General features: G+C 38.9%; 1 protein-coding gene across 3 annotated transcripts; it reads right to left on the bottom strand.

The window, feature by feature from the left end:
* Nucleotides 1-528: 528 nt before the first annotated feature.
* On the bottom strand, nucleotides 529-18,208 carry LOC134851353 (DNA damage-regulated autophagy modulator protein 1-like). 3 transcript variants are annotated; one of them, XM_063867397.1, is made up of 5 exons: nucleotides 17,969-18,208; nucleotides 17,396-17,647; nucleotides 13,457-13,627; nucleotides 1,370-1,598; nucleotides 529-892 (listed from the first exon to the last, which is right to left on the bottom strand). In XM_063867397.1, the coding sequence occupies exons 2-5, from the start codon at nucleotides 17,617-17,619 to the stop codon at nucleotides 689-691; spliced, it is 828 nt and encodes a 275-aa protein (XP_063723467.1). In that variant the 5' UTR covers nucleotides 17,620-17,647; nucleotides 17,969-18,208; the 3' UTR covers nucleotides 529-688. The 3 variants fall into 3 exon arrangements, with proteins under 3 accessions (XP_063723467.1, XP_063723468.1, XP_063723466.1); XM_063867398.1 differs by having other exon boundaries at nucleotides 17,985-18,208; XM_063867396.1 differs by having other exon boundaries at nucleotides 17,962-18,205.
* Between the last annotated feature and the right edge of the window lie 4,405 nt (nucleotides 18,209-22,613).

Below are 22,613 nucleotides of genomic sequence, written 5' to 3'. Positions count from 1 at the left end.
CCTCAAAGATATAAAGCTGGGCCTGAATGCCGGATTGCAATGAACACGGCTCGTTGACAAATTAGAAGGAGTTAAAAGTTAGGCTCGCATCATCAATACAATCATTTGGGGTCTAACAATTTATATCGACACTCGTGGAAAAATGATGCAAAAAGAAAAGTGCCTTAACAAAATTGCGGTCATATAGATTTTGAATTCAAAATCTGGAAACTTAGGAGTCAACGGATAAGATGCATGTTCTGCTTTGAGTTTGTAAAAAAAATTCTAGCTGACTATTTTTTGATAGATTTAATCTTTAAAGTAGACAGCCAAATTTGCCTCACTGGGATAGAAGAAAGTTACACCTCCTTAGTCACAATCGAATAGCAGAGACTATGTTTTTTTAATAGGAGTCTGATAATGTTGGTTATCGCTAACCAGTTATTCAGATTGCCGCAATAAACTAAAACACCGAACAAATTTCAAAATACTTTTTTCCATCTTTCGAACATGGATTTACCCTAGCTTTTAAAAAAATTACTCCAATTAAACAAATCTTTTGTATCTTAATGACAACAATTCACCGATGTACACCAATAAAAACTCTTACATAAAATCACCAGTTTAACGAGAAATCAGAGTTACATTGTGGTGGCTTTGTAACGGCACTAGTAATTTGATCACACGATAATGTGCTGGTGAAACTTGTTCACATAAACCTGAACTTCTCCTCCTGATGATTGTGTGGATATGTTATTGTTGTGTATCCGTCGTAGAGGACGTCCAGAGTGAAGTCGACTCGAGAGAACTCGTAGGAGAAGGTGAGGAGAAACATAAACAGGGATATGGCCAACGTCCACTCACTACATGTAGCCGCATAGTAGTAAGACTCTTCCTCGTAAGGACGGGGTACCTACAAAAAATCGAAACAAAAAAATGAAACATATTTTTCAGATCGCTTTAGCTACCCCCCCCCCCCTCCCATCCTTTTCAAGGAATGTTTCAATGATTAAGCATAAATGAACTCTCTACATATCAACAAGCTACCATTGCAATAGGGCGTGAAATAATTGAAAAGATCCAGTTTTTCAAATACATCGTTTTTACAAGCAGGTGCCAGGTGGTTCAGGCATGCGCTGATTCAGCATATATTCATCTGGCTATATTGCGGTCTGGCTGTCGTTACACAAAAATACCACGGAGACTTTTGATAGAGTTCTATAAAGCACAGACTTCCGACCAGCCAATTCGAGCGCACACCAAGGATAATTTGGCTGCTTTAAGTGTTTTTTCCTTTATTAGCACAAAAAAAAATAGATTAATTCGTTTTTTTTATATATATATCTTGACCAAAGTGTGGCCATGTTCGAAAATCCAAATTAATTCACACCTCGGTGATAAATTGTTCCTTGTGCGTCGCTCGTTCAGACAAAGAGGGCAGAGTGACGCCGGCCCACCCGTAGAACAGTCGCATGACTACCATACTGGACATGGACACGAACAGCAACCACATCCTCGTCCAGTAGATTGCTGCCGAGTTCGGCAGACCAGAGAAGCTGCCGTCCTGCATTATGGCCCGCGTGATGGTCACTTGCAGGAACACGTACGCAGTTGCACAACTGAAACAAAAATTGCCAAAGTTAAAGTTTGGTTAGCAAAACACGCAAACCATCATTGTGCTTTTTTTCGATACAAATAAAAAGTTATTGAAACGAGACCTTAGACACAAGCAGAAACGAAGGCAAAAAGAGCTTTGAACTAGCAAGCATATTGATGAAAATCAATGTAAAAACATATGACCATGAAGTTCTTCAAGTTTTAAGAACAATTTTTGATTGACTCTTTTTAAGATAAAAGAAACCTAATTTGAGATAACCGGACCATTCCGGAGATTTTTTTCTTTTCCGATGGGATTTTTTTCTTTTATATCCCTTTTTTAAACTGAAAGTCATTAACGCTTTTTGAGACCTTTAATATGCTCGCTAATCTCCAAACGAAAATAATTGAATCCAAATTCGTAAATTAATATGAGATATTTATCGGTAAATAACTCAAGCAATAGATAAATTTCGGTAGTTTTTTCTATTGATCAGGACATCATACAACATTTTTAGCATCTGTCAGTTTTTGGTACAAATCGGCGCAAGCTAGCCACAAGAACCGGTCGGTAATGTTCTTGAGACAAATTACTCTTTTTGGCGGTCAACCTTAATCAAGGCTGAACCGAATTAGAACCAAAAAACAGTTAAAATAGGAAGTAACCCCCGTTTTTAGTATATTAATACATGGGCAGGTGGGGGACTCGAACCTACGTCAACTGTTATTTCACACATATAATCGGCGTTAGCTTACTTTGTCTTAGTCCGCTTGGCCAACTGTGCTTATTTTATATGCATCTATACTCTTGTTTTATTCTACATTTGCATTGCAACATCCTCCCCCCCTGAAGAAGGAAGAACCGGAGCGAGCTTAACGGTCGGCCGCGTGACTTCACGGGTTGCGGTCCTGACAAGGGCGGATCGGGCGCAACCGTCCTGTCCGTAGTTTAGCTTGACGATTCGGGCGAGAGGGTAGTACCCACGCGGACTATCGGACTCAATCACCCACACGAGATCGCCTGTTTTAAGAGTGAAGTCAGAATGAGTGTGCCACTTGACACGCTTATTCAGCGAGGGAACATATTCTCGAAGCCAACGAGACCAAATCGCGTTAGCATATGACTGCGCTCGCACGTACCTTTTCTTGTGATCGAAGTGCTCCCCGGGTAAAAGCGAAGGAAAGCTTGTGGCATGTTGTCCAAGCAAAAAATGGTTTGGGGTTAACGCTTCTAACTCACGTGAATCGGTACTAACGGGAGTGATTGGCCTCGAATTCGAAGCCTGTTCAACTAAGCAGAGTGTTGTTCCTAACACCTCTTCAGTGACTCGCCTACTGCCTAGGATATCGTACAGCACGCGCTTCACGCTTCGGACGAGGCGTTCCCAGGAGCCGCCATGATGGGGTGCGCCTGGCGGGTTAAATTTCCAAGTAACACCTTTATGTGCAAAAATGGTCGGAGCCATGCCATTCCAGCTCTTGATGCAGGCAAGTAATTCCTTTTCCGCACCAACGAAGTTCGTGCCATTATCCGACCAGATTGTGCTTGGCGTACCACGGCGCGCAACGAAACGTTCAATGCCCATGACACACGAACTGGTGTCCAGAGATGGTACAATCTCAAGGTGTACAGCCCTGGTGGTGAGGCAAGTAAAAAGGAATCCCCATCTTTTTTCCGTGCTTCTGCGAACCGGAACGTAAAGCGGTCCAAAGTAATCCACACCCGTATGATTGAAGGGTGGTTGCTTATATCCGAGACGTTCGACAGGTAAATCGGACATAATTGGCTGGATGGTGCTTGATTTGCGTTTACGGCATGTCACACATTGATTTTCGATAGACCGAAGTAGTCGACGCAACCCAAGTACCGCATATTTCATATTTAAAACGGAGCGCATGTAATCTAATCCTTGATGAAAATGCTTATGGTGGAGGCTGCGGGCCAACAAACGAACTAAGGTATGTCGGGCGTCGAGTATTATTGGGTGCTTAGTATCAAACTCGGTATTCACTAAGCGCACAATCCGTCCGGTGGAACGAATGATTCCAGCGGGACCGATAAATGGCGAGTATGTGGCAATTTTACTACTATTCTTAATAGGTTTGCCAGCGGTGAGTGTTTTTAACTCAACGGGAAAGGATTCCATCTGAGAAAGATGAATCAATTTGCTTTCTGCAATATCAAGTTCAGTGGGGTCGGTGATTCGTAAGTCCTTACCACGAAAATGCTTATGTGAAGGCAACATCCTCAACATAAAAGCGACTACTCGTTTATATCTTGTAAAGGAACTGAACCTTTCCCAATTGAACCCGTGTTCGGGATGTTTGATTGATGTGACATCGGTGACGAAGGAAGATGATGTCTCCAAGCAATTATCAACATCACAAGAAGGACCCTTCAAACGAATTTTATTGATTACACGTTCGTCGGGTATAAACGGCCAATCAGTAGTCCTGAGGATGCTCGGACCAATAACCCAGCTGCTATCCTTGAGGGCTTCCGAAGAAATCCCCCGCGTACCGGTATCAGCTGGATTATCGCCGCTCAGAACATGGTGCCACTCATCAATAGTGGTCGACTCGAGGATTTCGCCGACACGATTAGCGACGAATACAGGTAATTTTTCAGTGGAGTTTAGCCACTGCAAAACTGTTGTACTATCTGTCCACATAAAGACATGATTAATTGAGACGGTAAGGGCGGTCAGTATATCATCTTTTAGTCGTGTGGCGAGCAGAGCAGCTTGAAGCTCTAGTTTCGGTATAGATAGCGCTTTCATGGGCGCAACGCGAGCTTTACCAAAGATGAAGGATATTTGAGTTTTATGCGAGCTCGCGAGTCGCGCACGCAAAAATCCAACAGCACAGAAAACGTCCTGCGAGCTATCACCGAACATGTGGAGCTCAATTTGATCAACAGGCTCTGTGAAGTAACAACGGGGAATAGTCAATTGCCCTAAGAGAGGGAGACCGGAGTGCCACTCGAGAAACTTATCTCTTATGTCTTCTGGCAATTCGTCGTCCCAACTTTGACCACTGATTTTCCAAATATCTTTCAGTAAAAGACGGGCCCTAACAGTGTATGGAGCTACTAACCCAACAGGGTCAAACACAGAAGATACGAAACTCAAGACGGTTCGTTGAGTTATTGCTTTATCGAGAGGACGATCCACGCCTCTGCTAACAACCAATGTGTCTTTCACATGGTCCCACTTAAGACCTAAGACGTGTGATGATTGTTCGGCACCGTTACAAATTTCCTTGATGGGTGAAAACGAGGTTTCGGATTCCTCGGGGTTCATTGCTGAAGTGATTTTATCAGCATTACTGACAAATTTAGTCAAATTAAATCCTCCTAATTTTAGTAAGGAAACCAAATCGCGACTAGTTTTAATTGCTTGGGTAACGTTCTCGAATGAATCCAAGTAATCGTCCATGTAAAATTTTTCATTTACGACTGAGGCGGCCTCAGGGTATGTGGACATATTATCAGTTGCTGTTTTACGCAACGCGAAATTGGTGCACGTAGGCGAATCCCGTGCGCCGAATATTTGGCGAGTGTACTGATGAACTACCACATCGGAAGTGGTATCCTCCCGCCACAAAAAACGGAGCGAAATTTGATCGCGGGCAAGGACTCCTACCTGGAGGAACATACCCTCTATATCCGCGGAGACGGCGTACTTATGTTGACGGAATCGCAAAAGCACAAAAATTAAATTTTGGAGTAGGTCAGGACCCACCAATAAGGACTTATTTAAGGATGTGCCGTGAAACTTAGAAGCCCCATTAAGGACTCGGCGCACCTTACCCGGCTTATTCGGATTTACGACGGGATGGTGCGGAAGATACCACTCGCGATCGAAACGCTTACGTGGATCATGCGGTTCGACGGTAACGACATAGCCTTTCCTAATGTCCTCTCTAATTGTTTCTGCGTATCTTTCGCGCAGCTCAGGGTCTTTACTTAACCTTCTCTCCAATGATTTAAATTGGGCGAGTGACGAGTAATAATTGTTTGGTAGACTGACATTACTATTAATCCAAAGCATAGGCACAATGTATCTTTCGCCATTGTGAACGGTTTCAGAATTGAGGATGGATAAAGCATGTTTATCCGCGGCGGAACGGGCATTGACTTGTTTGAAAGCACCATACGATTCCAACTCGTACCAGGATTTTATCTGGTCGGTCAGAGAAGAATCTTCAACAACACACTTGAAACACGAAGAAGTAGAATTACCGGACGGCGGCAACGGACCACTTAAGACCCAACCTATCGGTAGGCGAACGGAACACGGTGAGTTTTTATCATCTCCCAAGATGAATTCAATGGGTCTAACGGCGTGGTAGTAGTCTTGTCCGATAATAACTTCAACGTCTTCATAAGTATATTGAATGGGCTTAATAGGTGCTAATTGTGGATATTTATTCTGCAAATCAGCAATATTGATTAATTCGGAACCAATCCGAATACTGTCTTTAACATATGCACAGAGAGAAAATACGAAATCACTATTATTCGGCTCGGAGGAAACTGTAAACTTGACCCTCTGAGTCTCAACAACGGTGGTCGAATTGAAACCACTAATTGACAAGTTAACGGGCTCCCCTACTAAGCCGAGACGGTTTACGAGTGACGAAGACACCCAGGAGTGAGTCGATGCACTATCACAAAGAACCAACGTCAGGAGACTGGTTACATCCGAGGATACACCAAGTGTTGCAATTGGCAACAACCCTTTAGAAGATTCAATGTCATGTACATCACTAACAGCGGCATGGGTGGAAGTGTTTGTATTCTCCTTGGATTTGTTTGTTCCAGCCATATTCGAGACATTTGAATTTTCCTTCCGAGGAAAAATTCTTTCGGCTCCATGGAGCAAGACATTATGTGTGCTATCACACTCTGGCTTTGGGCACTTTTTTGCTCTAGAACATTGCCGGAAACTATGATTGCCATTGAGACAAGCGAAGCAAAGTTTCTGTTCAGCTACGTATTTTGCTCGCTGAGTAGCATTCTTTTCCTTAAAAACAGCACAATTCCACAATGCATGACTACCCTTACACAAAACACACGGCGGAAACTTAGACTTATTCTGAGCCTTACTACTTACCTGGCTATTGGCTGCAAAAACTTTGGTTGTTTTTGGTTTAACTGGTTCCTCGTTTTTTGCCCTAGAGTTGAGTAAACGTAATCTTTCATGCCCCTCGGCCTTTTCTTTCAACCAGTTGTTAAAGTCTAAGAGTGTTGGTCGCTGCCAATTATGTCTAACAGTATGCATTGACCAAGCCTCCTTGAGGTTAGGCGGAAGTTTACTAACAGCTTGGTTTAACAGGTTAACACTCTTTAGATCATCGTTGAAAGACAATGATTTAAAAACTGCTACGAGGCCAGATATTGCAGAGGAGAAACTAATGACATTTTCCGAATTGTGCATCTTAAGTGGAGGAAAAGTATTCAGCTTATCAAGATGCGCACCAACAATGGCATGTGGTTGCCCAAACTTCCGTTGCAAGGTGGCCAGTGCATCCTTGTACATAACGCCACTATAACTAAACTCCGCAATTGCGGTTTTTGCTTTGCCTGTGACGAGCGTTTTTAAGTATGTCAGTTTCGTATCATCGGTGAGAACAGCGGAATCAACGGTGGACTTAAACTGGCCAAACCATTCGTGCCAGTTTAACGGGTTGCCGTCAAACTGGGCTAACTTCCATTCAGGAAGATGATCTTTGCGGCTATGCATCAATAATTCCGCCAATTCACGAGCGGAGAGAGGTCGATCCGATGAACAACCTTGGTTCGGATAAGCAGAAGACGGTGCGTAGTCTTCGTTGACTGGCTGATAACCAGTATTAGTATGATTGACGAAATGCGGAACATGTTGTGGATGAACTGGGGGAGTATTAAAATACACAGTCCCACCACTAGTATAAGGAGCGGCGGTGCTACACGATGGGACAACAGTTGTCACATTAGAAAAAATGTTTCCAGCATTACAACACTGAGCAGGCGTGACGATTGGAGTTGTAGCAGCCAATCGCCATAAGTTTGCATCACTTGTGTAGTAATCGTTGATACTAGGTGACACAGTATGCGGAACAAAGGGAAGATTATGTTGCGTCTGGACTGGCGCTGCATGGCAATTAGGTGCCGAAAAGAAAACCGGCGTTGGGTTTACTCCAGAAGATGAGAAGCCACCACCAGCAAATGCAGGCGACAAAGAAACAAAACCAGAACCTGGTTGGGCCGGTAACATTGGGACAGGTAATGACTCCGGTTGTGCGATGGCAAAACTACCATTAGTTATGTTTGAACTCATGGTCTGTAAAGGAACAGCAGACGGTGGTGACACGTGTGCACTAGAATGCATATTGTTAACTGGGAATGGAACAGAGGCTGGGAATGAAACAGAAGCTTGCAATGGCAAACGGCTTGCACTGCCAAATTGAGGCATAGCCCGATGTCCATAACTATGGATTCCAGGGTCACTAAATGCTGTGTGCTCATGGTTATGACTATTACTGGTGTGAATTGCATTAGCAAGGAGGGCGGAAGTCGTCGGTCCTGACGAAATGGGTACATGAGTGAAGGCCTGCAAACCTGGCGCACTAGCAACGTCGGGAGGTGCCTTGATACTGCCTTTCCAGCTCCTCATGGCGTCGTTTTACTAAAGCTAACTCATGCCGTTTCTCACTTGATGACATAGTGCGAACAGTCGACGTATGACGAGTGGAAGCAGATTTATCAGACTTATGTGAGTCAAGCTTTCTACTATCCTTAGACTTATTAGAGACCTTAGACCTGTTTTCAGATACTCGTGCTGCTGAATCACTTGTTTTGTGCGAGTGTGAGGATGTCTCAGACCTAGTTTGTTGTAAAGATCCCTTGCTCCCTGTAATGCCGGCTGCTGGAAATGACGAAGGTTCAAGGCTCATCTTGTAACTCTGAGCTTCGTGCATTACTTTATCGTTCATTTCGGTTACTTTCTTAAGCCAAAGGTCTTGCTGAGCAATAATTTTTTCAGGATTTTCCGTTTTTCCCGCTAACCTAATTAATTGCTCATTGACGTCGACAGCTTTTTCCAACGCAATTTTACATTTGTAAACAGCATTATCAATTTTTGTAGTGCGACTATTATTCTCAATGTACTCAAGTAATAATGAGTGACCTTTAAGCAGCTCATTTTCTAGATTTAGACGGGTTTCGAATAACTTGCGTATCTTACTTTGGAATTTTTCGTCCATGTTTTTCACAAATTGACAATATTCTACGGATGCTCACTTATAGAAAACAATCAAAAAATTGAGATACTGTTTTGGTACGTAATCAAATTTGCATTAGTAAATCAACATTAGCTTACAAGACGGGGGAACTTGACGTCTCAAAGCTTCTACCTGAAGCCTATTTCTTATAGCTTTCCGAGCTTTGAGGGGTAAGCGGTTTCGCTTCTTACGTGTCTTAAGGATGTTAAGATTAGCGCTATAACGCCTTAGAAGGAGGAGAGTCTTTAACTCAAGGGAAGGAGGCTGGTGAAGCTCTTTGTACTTCTCAATTAGTACCTGGTCCTTAGCCTTACGCTTAGAGATAAAGTCTTTAACGACGTTGAGAACGAGAATACCTGTTGAACCTAAACTTTCCTCTATATCCTCGGTTCCGTTCCGTCTACAGTATACGATCGCACAAATGTTTGTCCTATACCTTAATAACAAATTGACAAGTTGCTCACTACTCAGCTTGCGGTTATTGTTGCTGCGGTGCCTACTTATCGAGTTATTAATGGCGTCGTGCCAAATTACAAGGTCGTTACGGTGCGACAAGTAGTGATGAAGGTAGTACTGTATCGTTTTCTGAGAGTCCCTAGCGTTAAAGTTCAAACTTAAACCTGGCTTCGTAAAGCAAGTATCTTTGACGCGCTTCTGGGACGGAGAGGGAAGTTTTCGGAGCGCGTGATCCAAAGAACTAGCTCCTAGAATGAATACCATACACTTAGGGGACCTATGCGACGGCTTCGTTACGCTTAAATACCAATGGGGTTGGAAAATTAAGTAGGTCGGTTGAACTCCAACAACACACACGGAGTAAACCTGAGGATGAAAGAATTCAACTTAACTCACTTAATATCACCGTACCTGACCACTTAACTTTACTGTCACGCAACGAAGTCAATAATCTGACGGGCTGAAACGGCTTTGTTTTACTCGAAGCGAACTGGCTTTCAGTTTCACCAATGGTGGGTGGGGGATCAGGCAAATTGGTTAAGTTCCAACAACACACGCGGAAGAAACCTGAGGATGAAAAAACTCAACTTAATTTGCCTGATGTTTCGCTACCAGACCACTTAACATAAGGTTGGTGTCATCTTACAGCACAGTTTCGCTGAATTCTGGAGACGTTTTGAGGATTTTTTGGCAATTTTTTTACTTTTTATACAAAATTTTTCAGAAAATTTTGGTCAGCAGGTTCGAGACATAAACCAATCCAAAAAACTAGTCCAGTACCTCTTGTCTATGTTCCGATTTCACTGATTAATAGTCCGTTCACATATATCCAAAAATTTTTGGTATCGAGAAAAATGTCAAGTCAGTTTGTCTATGTACCGACTGTAGAATATTTCAGTTCAACGGAACTGTCCAAAATTTTTTGGGTATCGAGAAAATTACCGGGGGCTAGCTTGCGGGAAAATTTCTATCATAAATGACATCGTATTTAAATTTATAGCACAATTGGAGTTTTAAAAGTTTTGGAAACTTCTTACAGTTTTGGAGATTGGGCGATCACCAGTTTCGGGTTGTCAGATTTTCTTTGTTTTTGGTCAGCCGCAGAGAAATTGTCCAGCAATCACTTCTCAAACTCACACAAAACGTCTGCAGTTGACAGGGCACTCGACAGTCGACAGTCAGAATACCTGTTTGTATCTCATTAGTTCACTCTAAACTCTAAATAGTGTCACTCAGGATACTGTCATTAAGAATTAAGAATACTGTCACTCGAATCCAACGTCGTGAAAAAAAAAGGTTTCGTGTGTATACTACAATTCTCAAATTTAGCAGAAGTGTCCAAAACTGCAGAGCTGTCTTGAGTGGACTTTTGGGATGGGAAGAACTTAGAGATCTAACGGGAGAGTAAGCAGCCTCCCCGTCTGACACAGTGCCCGAAAGAGGATGGGTGGAAGCCTTGTATTTCTTCCTCAAATCTCCCTTGACCCCGCACAGCCGAGATATGCCCCCTTCGAAGTGCTTCTGTCCCGTCTGTTGGATGGGTCTGCAGAGGTGGAGTAGTGGTCAATAACAGGGGGCGGCGAGCGGGCTCTTCGTCTGTCTCTTGTTAATAAAAATAAATGTCCCTTGTGGGGCGCCAAAATATGCTCGCTAATCTCCAAACGAAAATAATTGAATCCAAGTTCGTAAATTAATATGAGATATTTATCGGTAAATAATTCAAGCAATAGATAAATTTCGGTATTTTTCTATTGATCAGGACATCATACAACATTTTTAGCATCTGTCAGTTTTTGGTACAAATCGGCGCAAGCTAGCCACAAGAACCGGTCGGTAATGTCCTTGAGACAAATTGCTCTTTTTGGCGGTCAACCTTAATCAAGGCTGAACCGAATTAGAACCAAAAAACAGTTAAAATAGGAAGTAACCCCCGTTTTTAGTATATTAATACATGGGCAGGTGGGGGACTCGAACCTACGTCAACTGTTGTTTCACACATATAATCGGCGTTAGCTTACTTTGTCTTAGTCCGCTTGGCCAACTGTGCTTATTTTATATGCATCTATACTCTTGTTTTATTCTACATTTGCATTGCAACATTTAATTTTTGCTGAAATATAGCGGAATAGTGGAATTTGCCTTCCCTTTAATAAAAGAATGAATCGAACTTGAGAGGAAATTAAAAATTGGACAGAAAAAAACCAAATTTGGACAGGAGCAAATTTCGAGACTTTTTTCTGAAAAAAAATCATTAAGACCTATACACGAGTCTTCACAACGATCATTGATAAATTACAAAATCGCAAAAATCATGTAATAAACTATGAAGAATGAAAAAAATTGCCACCATACTGAATTCAACCCTGCAAACTACTGAGTCTTATATGTTGCGCCATAAGCTCTTACTGTTTTCTATGCACCCGCCATCAATAACGGATAGAACACATACATAGGAAACCCATCAACAATACACATATACTGAAAATGAGCACTTGTGATGAGGAAAAATTTTTTTTCCAGTTAGGGTGGAAAAGTAATTTAGAGTTCGTCCAAATCGAGAAAAACAATCTACCCCACACGTGGTTCATTGTCAAAATACCAACCAAGTCAGAACACAGCCCCGAGATATAATATGTCTGAAAATCCATAAAATATTTACAAAATAACTACAGGGTGTTTCATAACAAGTTTTTCATAAATTTTTTCTTTTCACAAACTTTTGGGCTATTGAAGAGATTTTTCACAGTTAACGGCAAAACTTGCCGAATTCTGAAGATTCAATTAATTTAGCTGGATAGGTTTTTTTGTTCACGCGTGTTTTTGCGTTTTATTGAGTTTTGAGCTATCAAGCTTTTATAGCACTGATATAAAAAAAACGGATAAAACAGAATTCAAACGAAATGTTCAAATTCACATATTTCAAATTCGGTTAGCTTTTGATTTAAAACAGAGGGGAAAAAATAGTTTGAATTTTTACCAGAAGTTTCAAGGTGCAAATTATTTTGCGGAATTTCAAACCAAAGTTATACCCACAAATCTGATCAATTCAATAAACCTAGAAAACATTCGTTAGCAAAAATTAATCCAACTTAATGAAATATATCATCAGACTCGTCAAACTTTTGCTGCCTGCTGCAAACAAAGTCACTTCAAAAGCCTAAGTACTTGTAAAGTGAGAGATTTTTTAAAAAATTTGATTTGAAAACACCCTGTAAATCTGATTTATTTCTGTTCTCTATTGGGCAAGACAACAAAAACAAAGATCAAGAGGGAGGAAAAATTATCAAAACTTCAAAAACGAAAAACATTAAAAATATCATAAGTTTTACAACGAGTCCGAAACATCAACAATTTGTATGACACAAAGGCGAAGCAGAGCCTCACTCCACTTGCGATACGAGGCAAAAGCATTGCAAGCTAGCAGACAAAATTAAAACTAAAGGCACTATGTGGAAAAAAAATGAAAAAAATTCAATGACAATTTTTTAAAATTTTGTCTCGAACGATTTTCAATTTGAGGAAAACACAACCAGCAAAAAAAACGCCTACGTAAGAAAAATATTCAGAAACATTTATCGAACGGCAGCAAAGCCAAAAAAAAATCACTGCATTAACTCCCGTTGAGTTATCAATTGTTGCCATGAAAAACTTAAGCTATAATTTTTCGTTTTCAGCTTTTAACACGTTTACCGCTTTGTTTCCGGGGGGGGGGGGGGGCAAAATTGGTCAGTCATTAAGTCAATAAAATATAAGCCGAGACCACTTCGGCCGAAGAAAGCTTTTGGGCAAAACAAAATTAAAATCAGGGCTAGTAAGCATACAAATTACAGTAAATCAAAACCACTTGTAGCTACAAGGAAAATAGTTTACAGATGTGATTATTAACTTTGTTATGATTCGATGACCGAAAAGGAGATCTATTTGTCATTAGATATGTTAACTTTCTTCTAGCCCCCCCCCCCCCCCACTTTGCTTTTTTCCGAAGATCAATCTACGGAACACTATTACAAAATGATTTTTGATGTTCTAATTTGCAATAAAACGTGCCAGTGTGAACAAGTTCTTACAATTTTTCTAACATGCAGATCACCGCATGAACAGTTTTTATGTTGTAATTTCACAAAGGGGTGGGAAACTGCAAAAGAGCTGCTATATTTACCAGAATGCGACCATTGCGGCTGTGGCGTGAACATCCTCGTCAACGGTCTCCTGGAAAGAGGCTACCATGGAGAGAGTGAGACTGGCGGTGAGGACTAGGAGGAGACAGACGAAGTTACACATCCTCAGACACACACACTCCGCCCCCATGTACTCCTTCGTCTGCAGATACCTACAAGTGTACATACAAAACACGCCAATCATCACACGTTTAACACCATCAGGGGGGATCTAGTATTTTCTCGATTTTTTTTGGTCGAACAAATTGATTTTCCGAGCTCTCCCAGAGCAATAAAAAGGCCTTGTTTTGGCCAAACACCGTATCATCGTTATCATAATCATCATCAGCTTTCCTCACCCCCCCCCCACCTGCGAATTTTTACAATCTACCTTTTTGTTCATGTCCTGTTGTTACAAAAATTGGCATACAGGACATATTAAGCTATGACAAACATATTTAGTCAACGTACTAAACCTGTTAAAACCCCTCGTTGCAACACAAAAGTGATGCTTATGTGAGGTGACGGTGCAGAAAAAAGAGCCTCATAATCACTATCTTCGTTTTCATCATAACATCATAAGACACAGATGCGTAGCTGTAATTCGCAAACACAAGCGATAAAACTGAAATGTAGCTCTATAAAAGGTTAAAAAGTGAAATGAGAAAAAAAAATTTAGACTTGGCAGGAATCCAACCCCCGCCTTGAAGAGTTTTTGCCGCATCAGCGTCAATATAATAATTGAAAAGCAAAGACTCAGATTATATTGATTTTCTTTGACACCGAAAACATTAATTCCGAATTTTTAGTGCAATCCGAATTAATTTTTACATATAATTATGATTACTTCTTTGAAGAAGACTATCCTACGCAAACTAATTGAGATCTGAAAGATCTGATCTCCTCAGAATTATTTTTTTCATTCCGAAAACGAAATAGCCGGCGAATTTGTTCTCGGGTGTGCGATTTTGCCAATTAAAATCGGGTAATTAACCTATCATGCCGTTCGAGGTAAAGTTAAGTATCACATCAATGCTTTCCCGTTTCAGTCGTAACTCAGACTGCAACTACAATTTCTGAAACGATAATCAAAAAATTTCCTTGAGAAAAGTGGATAAATAATTAAAACTTATTCCTTTAAATTTGAAAATTGGAATCCACGTTGGAAATTGCAAATCGACCATAATTTTTGCGCCAATTCCGCTTCCGTAAATAAAGATTGCAGTTTACCCTAATTATAGCAGGTTAATTTAAAATTAACTCAAAAAATGCATATATAACTAAGTGCATTCATAAATAAATTAATATGTATGAGTGCTTTTCTGGTTTAAAACTTATTCTGAAAAAAAAATCACTAAGACCTTTATAAGAACCTTCACTGCTCTTATGGACTCTTAAACACTAGAAAATACAAAAACGATAAAAGGCAAACTAGATATCATAATTTTCAATTAAAAGAAAAACCGAAAACTCAGAAGAAAACCAGAAACTCTAAAGCAACTTTGACATCGTTTCAAAAATTGTATTTGAAAAATAAACTACTACAAGGTTTATTTGAATTTTCAAGAAACTGAGCATGTCAGCCTGCACAAATCGTTTCTTACAGATTTGTGCGAAAGTTCGTTTACGGGAAAAAGTCTAGTTCACCGTCAAAAGTACACTTGCTCTTGCAAGTGAAATGAAAATCAATTGCCATCGAACTTGCTGTGATCCAGAAATAGGACAAAACAATTTTATAATGATTTAAGTAGTAAGTAATTGCTGAAACTCAGATTTAGCCCCTGCTGCCAACTTCTCATATGAAAATTTTAAAATTTTCAATGATGTATAAAACTATCCCTCATTATTTTGACAAAATTTGCATTCAATTAAGCGGCTGGCTGTAGAATAAGGATAATTATTTCTCCAGGACTGTTCTCTTTCACTTAATTGCAGCGCAAGTGGTCCCTTGTGTAGTGAATTCAGTGGGACAACCGAGATAAATTTCTATCTACAGTCCCGAAAGGGTTGAGTTGGTGGCAAGTATCTTTTAACAAAAAAAAATTGCATGCCCCTTATTTCGCTACTCCAAAAACTGTATCGTCCGCATCAGCAACAATTTTCAATAATAACTAATTTCAGATAGAGGTCTCTAAAGCGGAATATAATCTAGTATTCTAATAAAAAGAAAAGGGCCCGCGAATTTTAAACAATCACAAAATTGCAAATGAACCTACCGGCACGCTCTCCCGAGAGAGCCCAAATAAACAATCACTCGTTCACTGACAAACTTGTCATCTTACCTATCTTCACTTTTAAATAACTACCTGTAAAAATCAATTAGCCTCACCTTCAGCATTAGCGTTGCACTTGCAGACCGACTCTTCTCTAATTTGCTTAAATGGTCTCATTAACTTTGAAAACCAACGATCCAAGTGTAATTAAAAAGCCTCCCAGGGACTTTATTCTTTTAACCCGTTGGAAATACTGCCTCCCAAGGCTAGGAAGAGGTTCTTTCTCTTCTTCTTAAGCATCAGAATTTCATATCTATACTCTATTTCAATTCCGATCTTCTAGCTATCAGGGCAGGTAGTTCGTCTAGTGGTGGTCCAATTACGCCAAAATGAAACCTCTGGGGAGCTTATTAAATAACCCATCCATTTATATTATTCAGAAGACTTAGTTTCCCCCGTTCTGCACTCACATTTGTGCCAATTTTCTCTGGAACTACTTTTAGTTGGTCTAGTTAAAAAAAACTATTAATAGCTAAATTATCGCAGCTAAGTTCAATCCAATGGTTGCCAAAATTTTCGAGAGCTATTCCAATTTATCTTCTGCATCCTTTCCCAATTAAAAAAGTTTCCTCCAAATTATACATTAGGTGTTCTAATCTACTTTTCCAGGAATAGGGCTGTGAGAAATGCCAATTTCCAGTGTTCATTACGGGATTTGCCATGCAATGTGATCCTAAACACCAAAACATCATTTTAAGGTCACCCTGGGGTCAATCTTCCATATTTTGGGTAAAGTCCCACGGGGGTTCTACCTACCAAGTTTTATCCATATCCCATTAGTACATCCCAAGTCCATTCCTTTCTAACGTCCAGTATCACTTTTCCCGGCAAGGGCTATTAACACCGAAAAGAGTCGCCGGAAGAATTTTAATCACAAGTTTCTCTTTCTTGGGCTTCATATCTAGCGTCTATTGTCGCAACAAAATTCATCTTATCTCACTTGTTATTTGTCGTAAATTGTCCATTTCCTGTCTAAGGGGTGTTTTTCATAAGTGCTAGTAACTTTCGGTCCAACCGCCGGTTTTGTTGCAAATTCCAACACATGATTGATGTACTTTTCCGGAAGTCGAGGTGGGGAATAATTACTTAGGGCATAACGTCGGAAGTAGGGATTCAGGGAGTGTGGGGTTCTAAATTTAAGCTTCCCTCAACTGGGTCTGTAACATACTAAATGTTGGCCCAATTTCAACCGCTATTTGCTGGGTTCAATAGGGCGATTTGCACTTCCGAAAACAGATATCATTTGGAACAGGGGGGTTCGAGGGGTCTGGGTTTTTGCATGCCCGGGTCGAATCATCTTCAGTATCCATCCAATGCAATCCCTCCATTTCAGCCACAGGAGGGACTACATCTTTGAAGGTTCAAACTATTTTGGTGTCGACCATTTGTTAGCTTTACTAATTAAATTAATTATTAGTGAATACCAAGTTACGCACTGCTAATTAGTTTTAGTATGATGCATGCAATTCCAAGTCAAATTCTTAGCTTGCCGAATTTGCATTAGAATCAACGAGCCTACACTTGCGATGGAAAAAAAATTGGCCGCAAGGTGTAACACAAAGCGCACAAGCTCGCTCGGAGTGTTATAAATCTGTGATCTGTATTCAAAAATTACAAAAGTTATAACCCTAACAAGAGCCCATAGAATTTCGAAGCCGGATCATTCACCTGACAACTCCAGTGCAAGCCACACTGTATGCTGTGGCGTTAAGGAGGAAAGTGAACCAGCAACTGGCGGGCGGAAAAGTGCCAGTGTCACTTATGAAGGGGAGAGGTGTTAGGATGAGACCACGTGACTTGGAGATGGAATAGGACACTGCCAGTGTTATCGTGAGCAGAAGTAGATTTGCAAATGGAAGCCAAGCGATTCCTTTTGCTAGTCTAGTCACCATCAGGCTGTCTTCTTGTCACCGCTGAGAGCTATTTTAAGTACATAGTAGACTTATGATAGATGGGTCTCACGCACAAACTAGCATGTATTTATGGACCAGTACTATAGCAGAACCAATGCTAAAAACCCATAGTAAAAACGCCATTTGTTCAACAATCTTTTAAGCCAAGTTAATTTTTGAATTATATTTCTGCAAAATATAATTCGCTTACATTCGATCAGTTCAGTTCCTTTTAAATATTTGTACTCTCATTTGTCGTCTTATTGACATTTCGACTTAATGTCCTGTCGTCTTATTTACCTAGCACTTTCTAGTTATGATACCCTTCTATCATAAATGTACTTTTTACTATGCTGCTCACTCACAAAATGTTTCTTCGTAAAAAGCAGTTTTTAAACTGATTGCAATTATTTCGCGGTTTTTTGCTCTAATTTGCAAAACTTAGTACGTAAGGTGATAAATGCAATGTAAGCTGAGTTCGTATAGTTGATTGATGAAAGTTAATTGGTTGAGGACTTTTCTTAGTTATGACTTTGTCAATATACTAAAACGGTAAACAATATTTCATGTAATGACCTATCAAGCCTAATTTTATGTTATATTGACGGTAAGTTAAAATAGACATTGAGCATGAACTCAAACATCATAAATCACTCAGGTTTGCCTTCAAGTGGCGAAAGACTTTGAAGCGACATTCAAACAAGAGTAAAAGTCGACTACCGAATTTCAAAAAGGACCTTGAACAAAAAAGATCTTTTTAACAGTACCATTATGGAACCTGATCTAGACTACATTTTATGATTGGATAATTTAGATATTTTACCAATGTAAAGTATTTAATATTAACCAATCATGATCCATCTAACTAACAACCCACTTATTTGTAAGTGCTGAAGTTACTTGTAATTTCAGCACCAGAGAGATTTGAATTTAACTTAGAAATTAGTTGGACTCTCCCGAGCACTTCAGCAGCCGCAATAAACCAGTATACCCTAGATCTATTGAGCCTAGCAGAGACTAGTTAAACAACCTGAGACTAGATAGTATAAGAGTAAGATTAGGATCGGTATTAGACTAAGAAGTTGCACGAATCTATCCGGCCGAAAATAAGATAGCGTGACGAGCAGACGGTGTACCCTATCCGAAATTACTCTATGAGTTAACCAACTCGGTCCTAACTCATCTGGTGCGACCATAAGTCTCGAACAAGACCTTAATAGCTTAGAATTAACCAAAATAGATTAGAAATTAGACAAAAACATTTACAAAATGTTATACGACAATAATTTAATCGAAATGTCTCTACGACTCAATAGATCAGAGCCAATATTCCGAACCATAACAGAACTACCCGGAATTGGAAGAAGACCTCGAACCAGAGACGACATACGACAAAGTAGAAACTTGCCATATAGCTATATGATAGTTAGGCAAAAACCAGAACAAACTTTTATATTTAGAATACTACTGGCAATGAATTTAAATTTTCATTTGCAAACATAAAACCTTGAAGTTAATCTTCAAAATCATTTCAGGCGCTAAACAAAATTATTAATATACAATAACGATTGATAAAAAGATCTAAGATCGTTTTCCTAAAACTCTGCAATAAAAAACATGTTTGAAAAATATTTATTGAAAAATAAAAAATAAAAATTAGTAGCATGACAATAAATGGTTAGTAATCATAAATCATCCTGTTGTTCCAGCTCCATCATCTAAAACATAACAGCAATCATAAACCCACTAACATCATCAAAACACTAAATCTTTCCTTTACACACATTTAAAAATTTATTAAAACTTAAATTCACTTAATTTTAAAACCAGATCATCAAGGCTTATCCTTGGATCTTAAATCATTTTCTACTTAATTAAATTTCAAATTTGATCATCAAGGCTTATCCTTGGATCAAACAGAACAACTTTGTTCTCCCCCACCCACTTAATTAGTGTCTAACGACCTCAAACGTCGATTCACCACCCAACCCTTTCTAAAGACCCAAGACTAATAGAAATTTTTAAACAAAACTAATCATTCAAATTAGGATAAACAGTGAAGAACTTCGGTTATTCATCCTTCACTTGACCCCCCCTCTTACCAGACCCAGGATAAATCTTAGACTTAGTAAGTTTAAAATAGTATCTAACGAACTACTCGCGTTCTAATTATACCTGAACCTTGTGGATCGATTTAGTATTCTCCAACCCTTGAACACAATCACTACCCCTAAGTAAGATTAAGTAAGTTAACACCTTAACTTATACTAGCCACGAGAAAGTAAAAAATCATTCTTCGGAATCGATATACTTTTCTCTCCAACCCTGAACAAATAGACCCAGGTTAAGCTAACCAAAAAATCGTAAGAACTAACAGTTTAGGAAAATAGAAATCATTTAACAACCTTTTGCATCCGTCATCCTAAACCTTATGTCATTTAAAAACCTAGGAAATAAACAAACAATCGTTTTACACAATTGTGAAATAGATAACAAAAAATACGACCTTGTAATCACACCTCATACACAAACAGTTGGATACATTCGAACAAAACGACAAACACTAAAAAGAAAAATAATAACGAAACAAAGACAAATAACACGAAAAAGATTTTCAAAAAATCGAAACGCATTTTCAGAATCAGAAACCAACAGTTTAGACGAACTTTACAAACTAAAAGAATCAATAGATAAAAATTACCCACTTCACGATCAATTATATTTTTCTGACTCAGAAACAACTTCAAATTCATCAAAAAGAGGAAAAAGAAGAATAAAAAAGCAGTATAAACACAAACCAGTACATTTATACAATTGGAATCAACCAATTCGACACATTAATAATTACATATTAACAGTCATCGAACGAAAAAATGAGCTCAACGCACACCCCAGGTGAAGAAAGTCCAGATGATGATGAAATCTTTCCTTTTATAGTAGATGCAACCACTGATAGAGGACAGCATATATTTTGCAAAAATTTACTATTAAATTTATTTGAACCCGGAATCAGTCCATGTAAAACAGAGTTCCCAGATGTAAAAATCAAAAGACAAATCATAGACCACTACTTAAAAGATATATGCAACATAACACAACAGTATGGAATCTACTCCATAGAATTCACCTCACCAAACCATAATAATAGAAAATATACAATTCAAACAGACGATCTTGATTTAGAATTTTCAAAAGTTTTTTCAGAATATATAAAAAGCATCCAATATCATAACTCACAAAGAGCAAACTCCATATTCACCAATGAAGTTTTCGCAATAATATATAGTTATATTTCGATATTAGAAAACGAAATCCCAATAACAAATGTCTCACCGACAGAAACATCTAAACATTTAAGAGTACGACATGAAATCACACTACTCTCTAGTTATTTAAACATCATTAAAGAAAATTTCACGAAAGACGACGTTTCACAACATACAAAACACGATCTACAAAAAATTTTGGCATGGTTCATAATAGATTATTTCACACACAATATTGATTTAATTGCACAAGCAAGAAAAAATTTTAGACCCCAAAACTCGAACGATGATACCGCTATCACAGAACAATCAGATTATGTTTGGGACCCCGAATGGTCTCATCCCGCATTTATAAGCTTCCCACAAACAATCTCAAGTCAAGCAATAAGTACGATATCTTACATAAGAGATTATGTAAAAGTAATACCATTAACCATTGATGCGACACCATTAAACTATAATACATTTTTACCCGATACACAAAATAATAGTTTAAACTCTACAGTTATACACAATGAAAACCTCAATGGAACTAGGAATCTTACTCAACAAGATATCCAGACACCATCACACTTCATAAATGAAGAAATTGTACACACAACAACTACACAACAAAGTATTTCACCAATACGTCCAAATTTAACAACACCAAGAAATACAAATCCTTCACAAACACAGGTAACCTTACAATCAACCGTTAAACCTTCGGTTGCTCCTAAATATTCACATATGGATTACCAAACATACAGACCCATGACAATACCATCAAAAACACGCAAAACATTCACTAGAAACAACTTTACAGACCATAATTATAATTATACACATCCATCAAAAACATATAATCAACCACAAAGAAATTTTAACCAATATACAAGATCTCGAAATTGGGATAACCCAATGACCCAACCTAATTCAATAAATTTCCAAACAAATCCTCCACAGGATCACAGTGAAAATTACCCATTTTTTCAACAAAATAAAAATAAAAAACAGACATCTTATCAAATGGATTATTTATCCTCAGATGATGATTTCTTACAACCAGATATATTTGCACCAAATACTCAAGAATATCGTAGACAAGGAATACAGAGAACACGTACAAATCATAGAAATTTTTCTCCACAACCAATAGATGCACAACATCAACAACCAATTCAACAACAAAATCCAATGACTGCACACTCGTATCAACCATCACAAATGCAAAATGAAATACCACTTCCATATTATCTCCAACAACATGAAATAACAAGAAACCAACTTTCGAATTTTTCTCAAATGCCAAATGCAGCAGAATCATTACAAATGACAATGAATCCATACCTTATGGGTGGATCATCAATAACATCAAACAAACCTTTAATGGTTTTCACAGGAACAGACCCTGAATACTCTGTAGAAGATTATTTAAATGCAGTAACAGCAAACCTGATTTTAAATATAGGACCTGAACCAATTAATACGCCACTACATCAAAATTGGATACATCGACGCACAGCGTTAATACAAACAACCTTAGATGGCGCAGCCCAAAAATGGTTTTCAGTACTACCTCTAGAAATAAAATCAAACTGGAAAAGGTTTACACAGGAATTTTCAAAAATGTTTGACTCCGAAAGAAACAAACAACAACAAAGAGTTTTATGTAATGAAATTCGCAGATTACCAAACGAAACCATCAAGCAAATAGCAGTACGAATCGAAACACTAGTTCGAAAAGCA

Source organism: Symsagittifera roscoffensis, chromosome 7, assembly GCF_963678635.1.
Source record: "Symsagittifera roscoffensis chromosome 7, txSymRosc1.1, whole genome shotgun sequence".
Lineage (NCBI taxonomy): Eukaryota > Metazoa > Xenacoelomorpha > Acoela > Convolutidae > Symsagittifera > Symsagittifera roscoffensis.
This window is presented reverse-complemented; position numbering and strand designations above follow the sequence as displayed.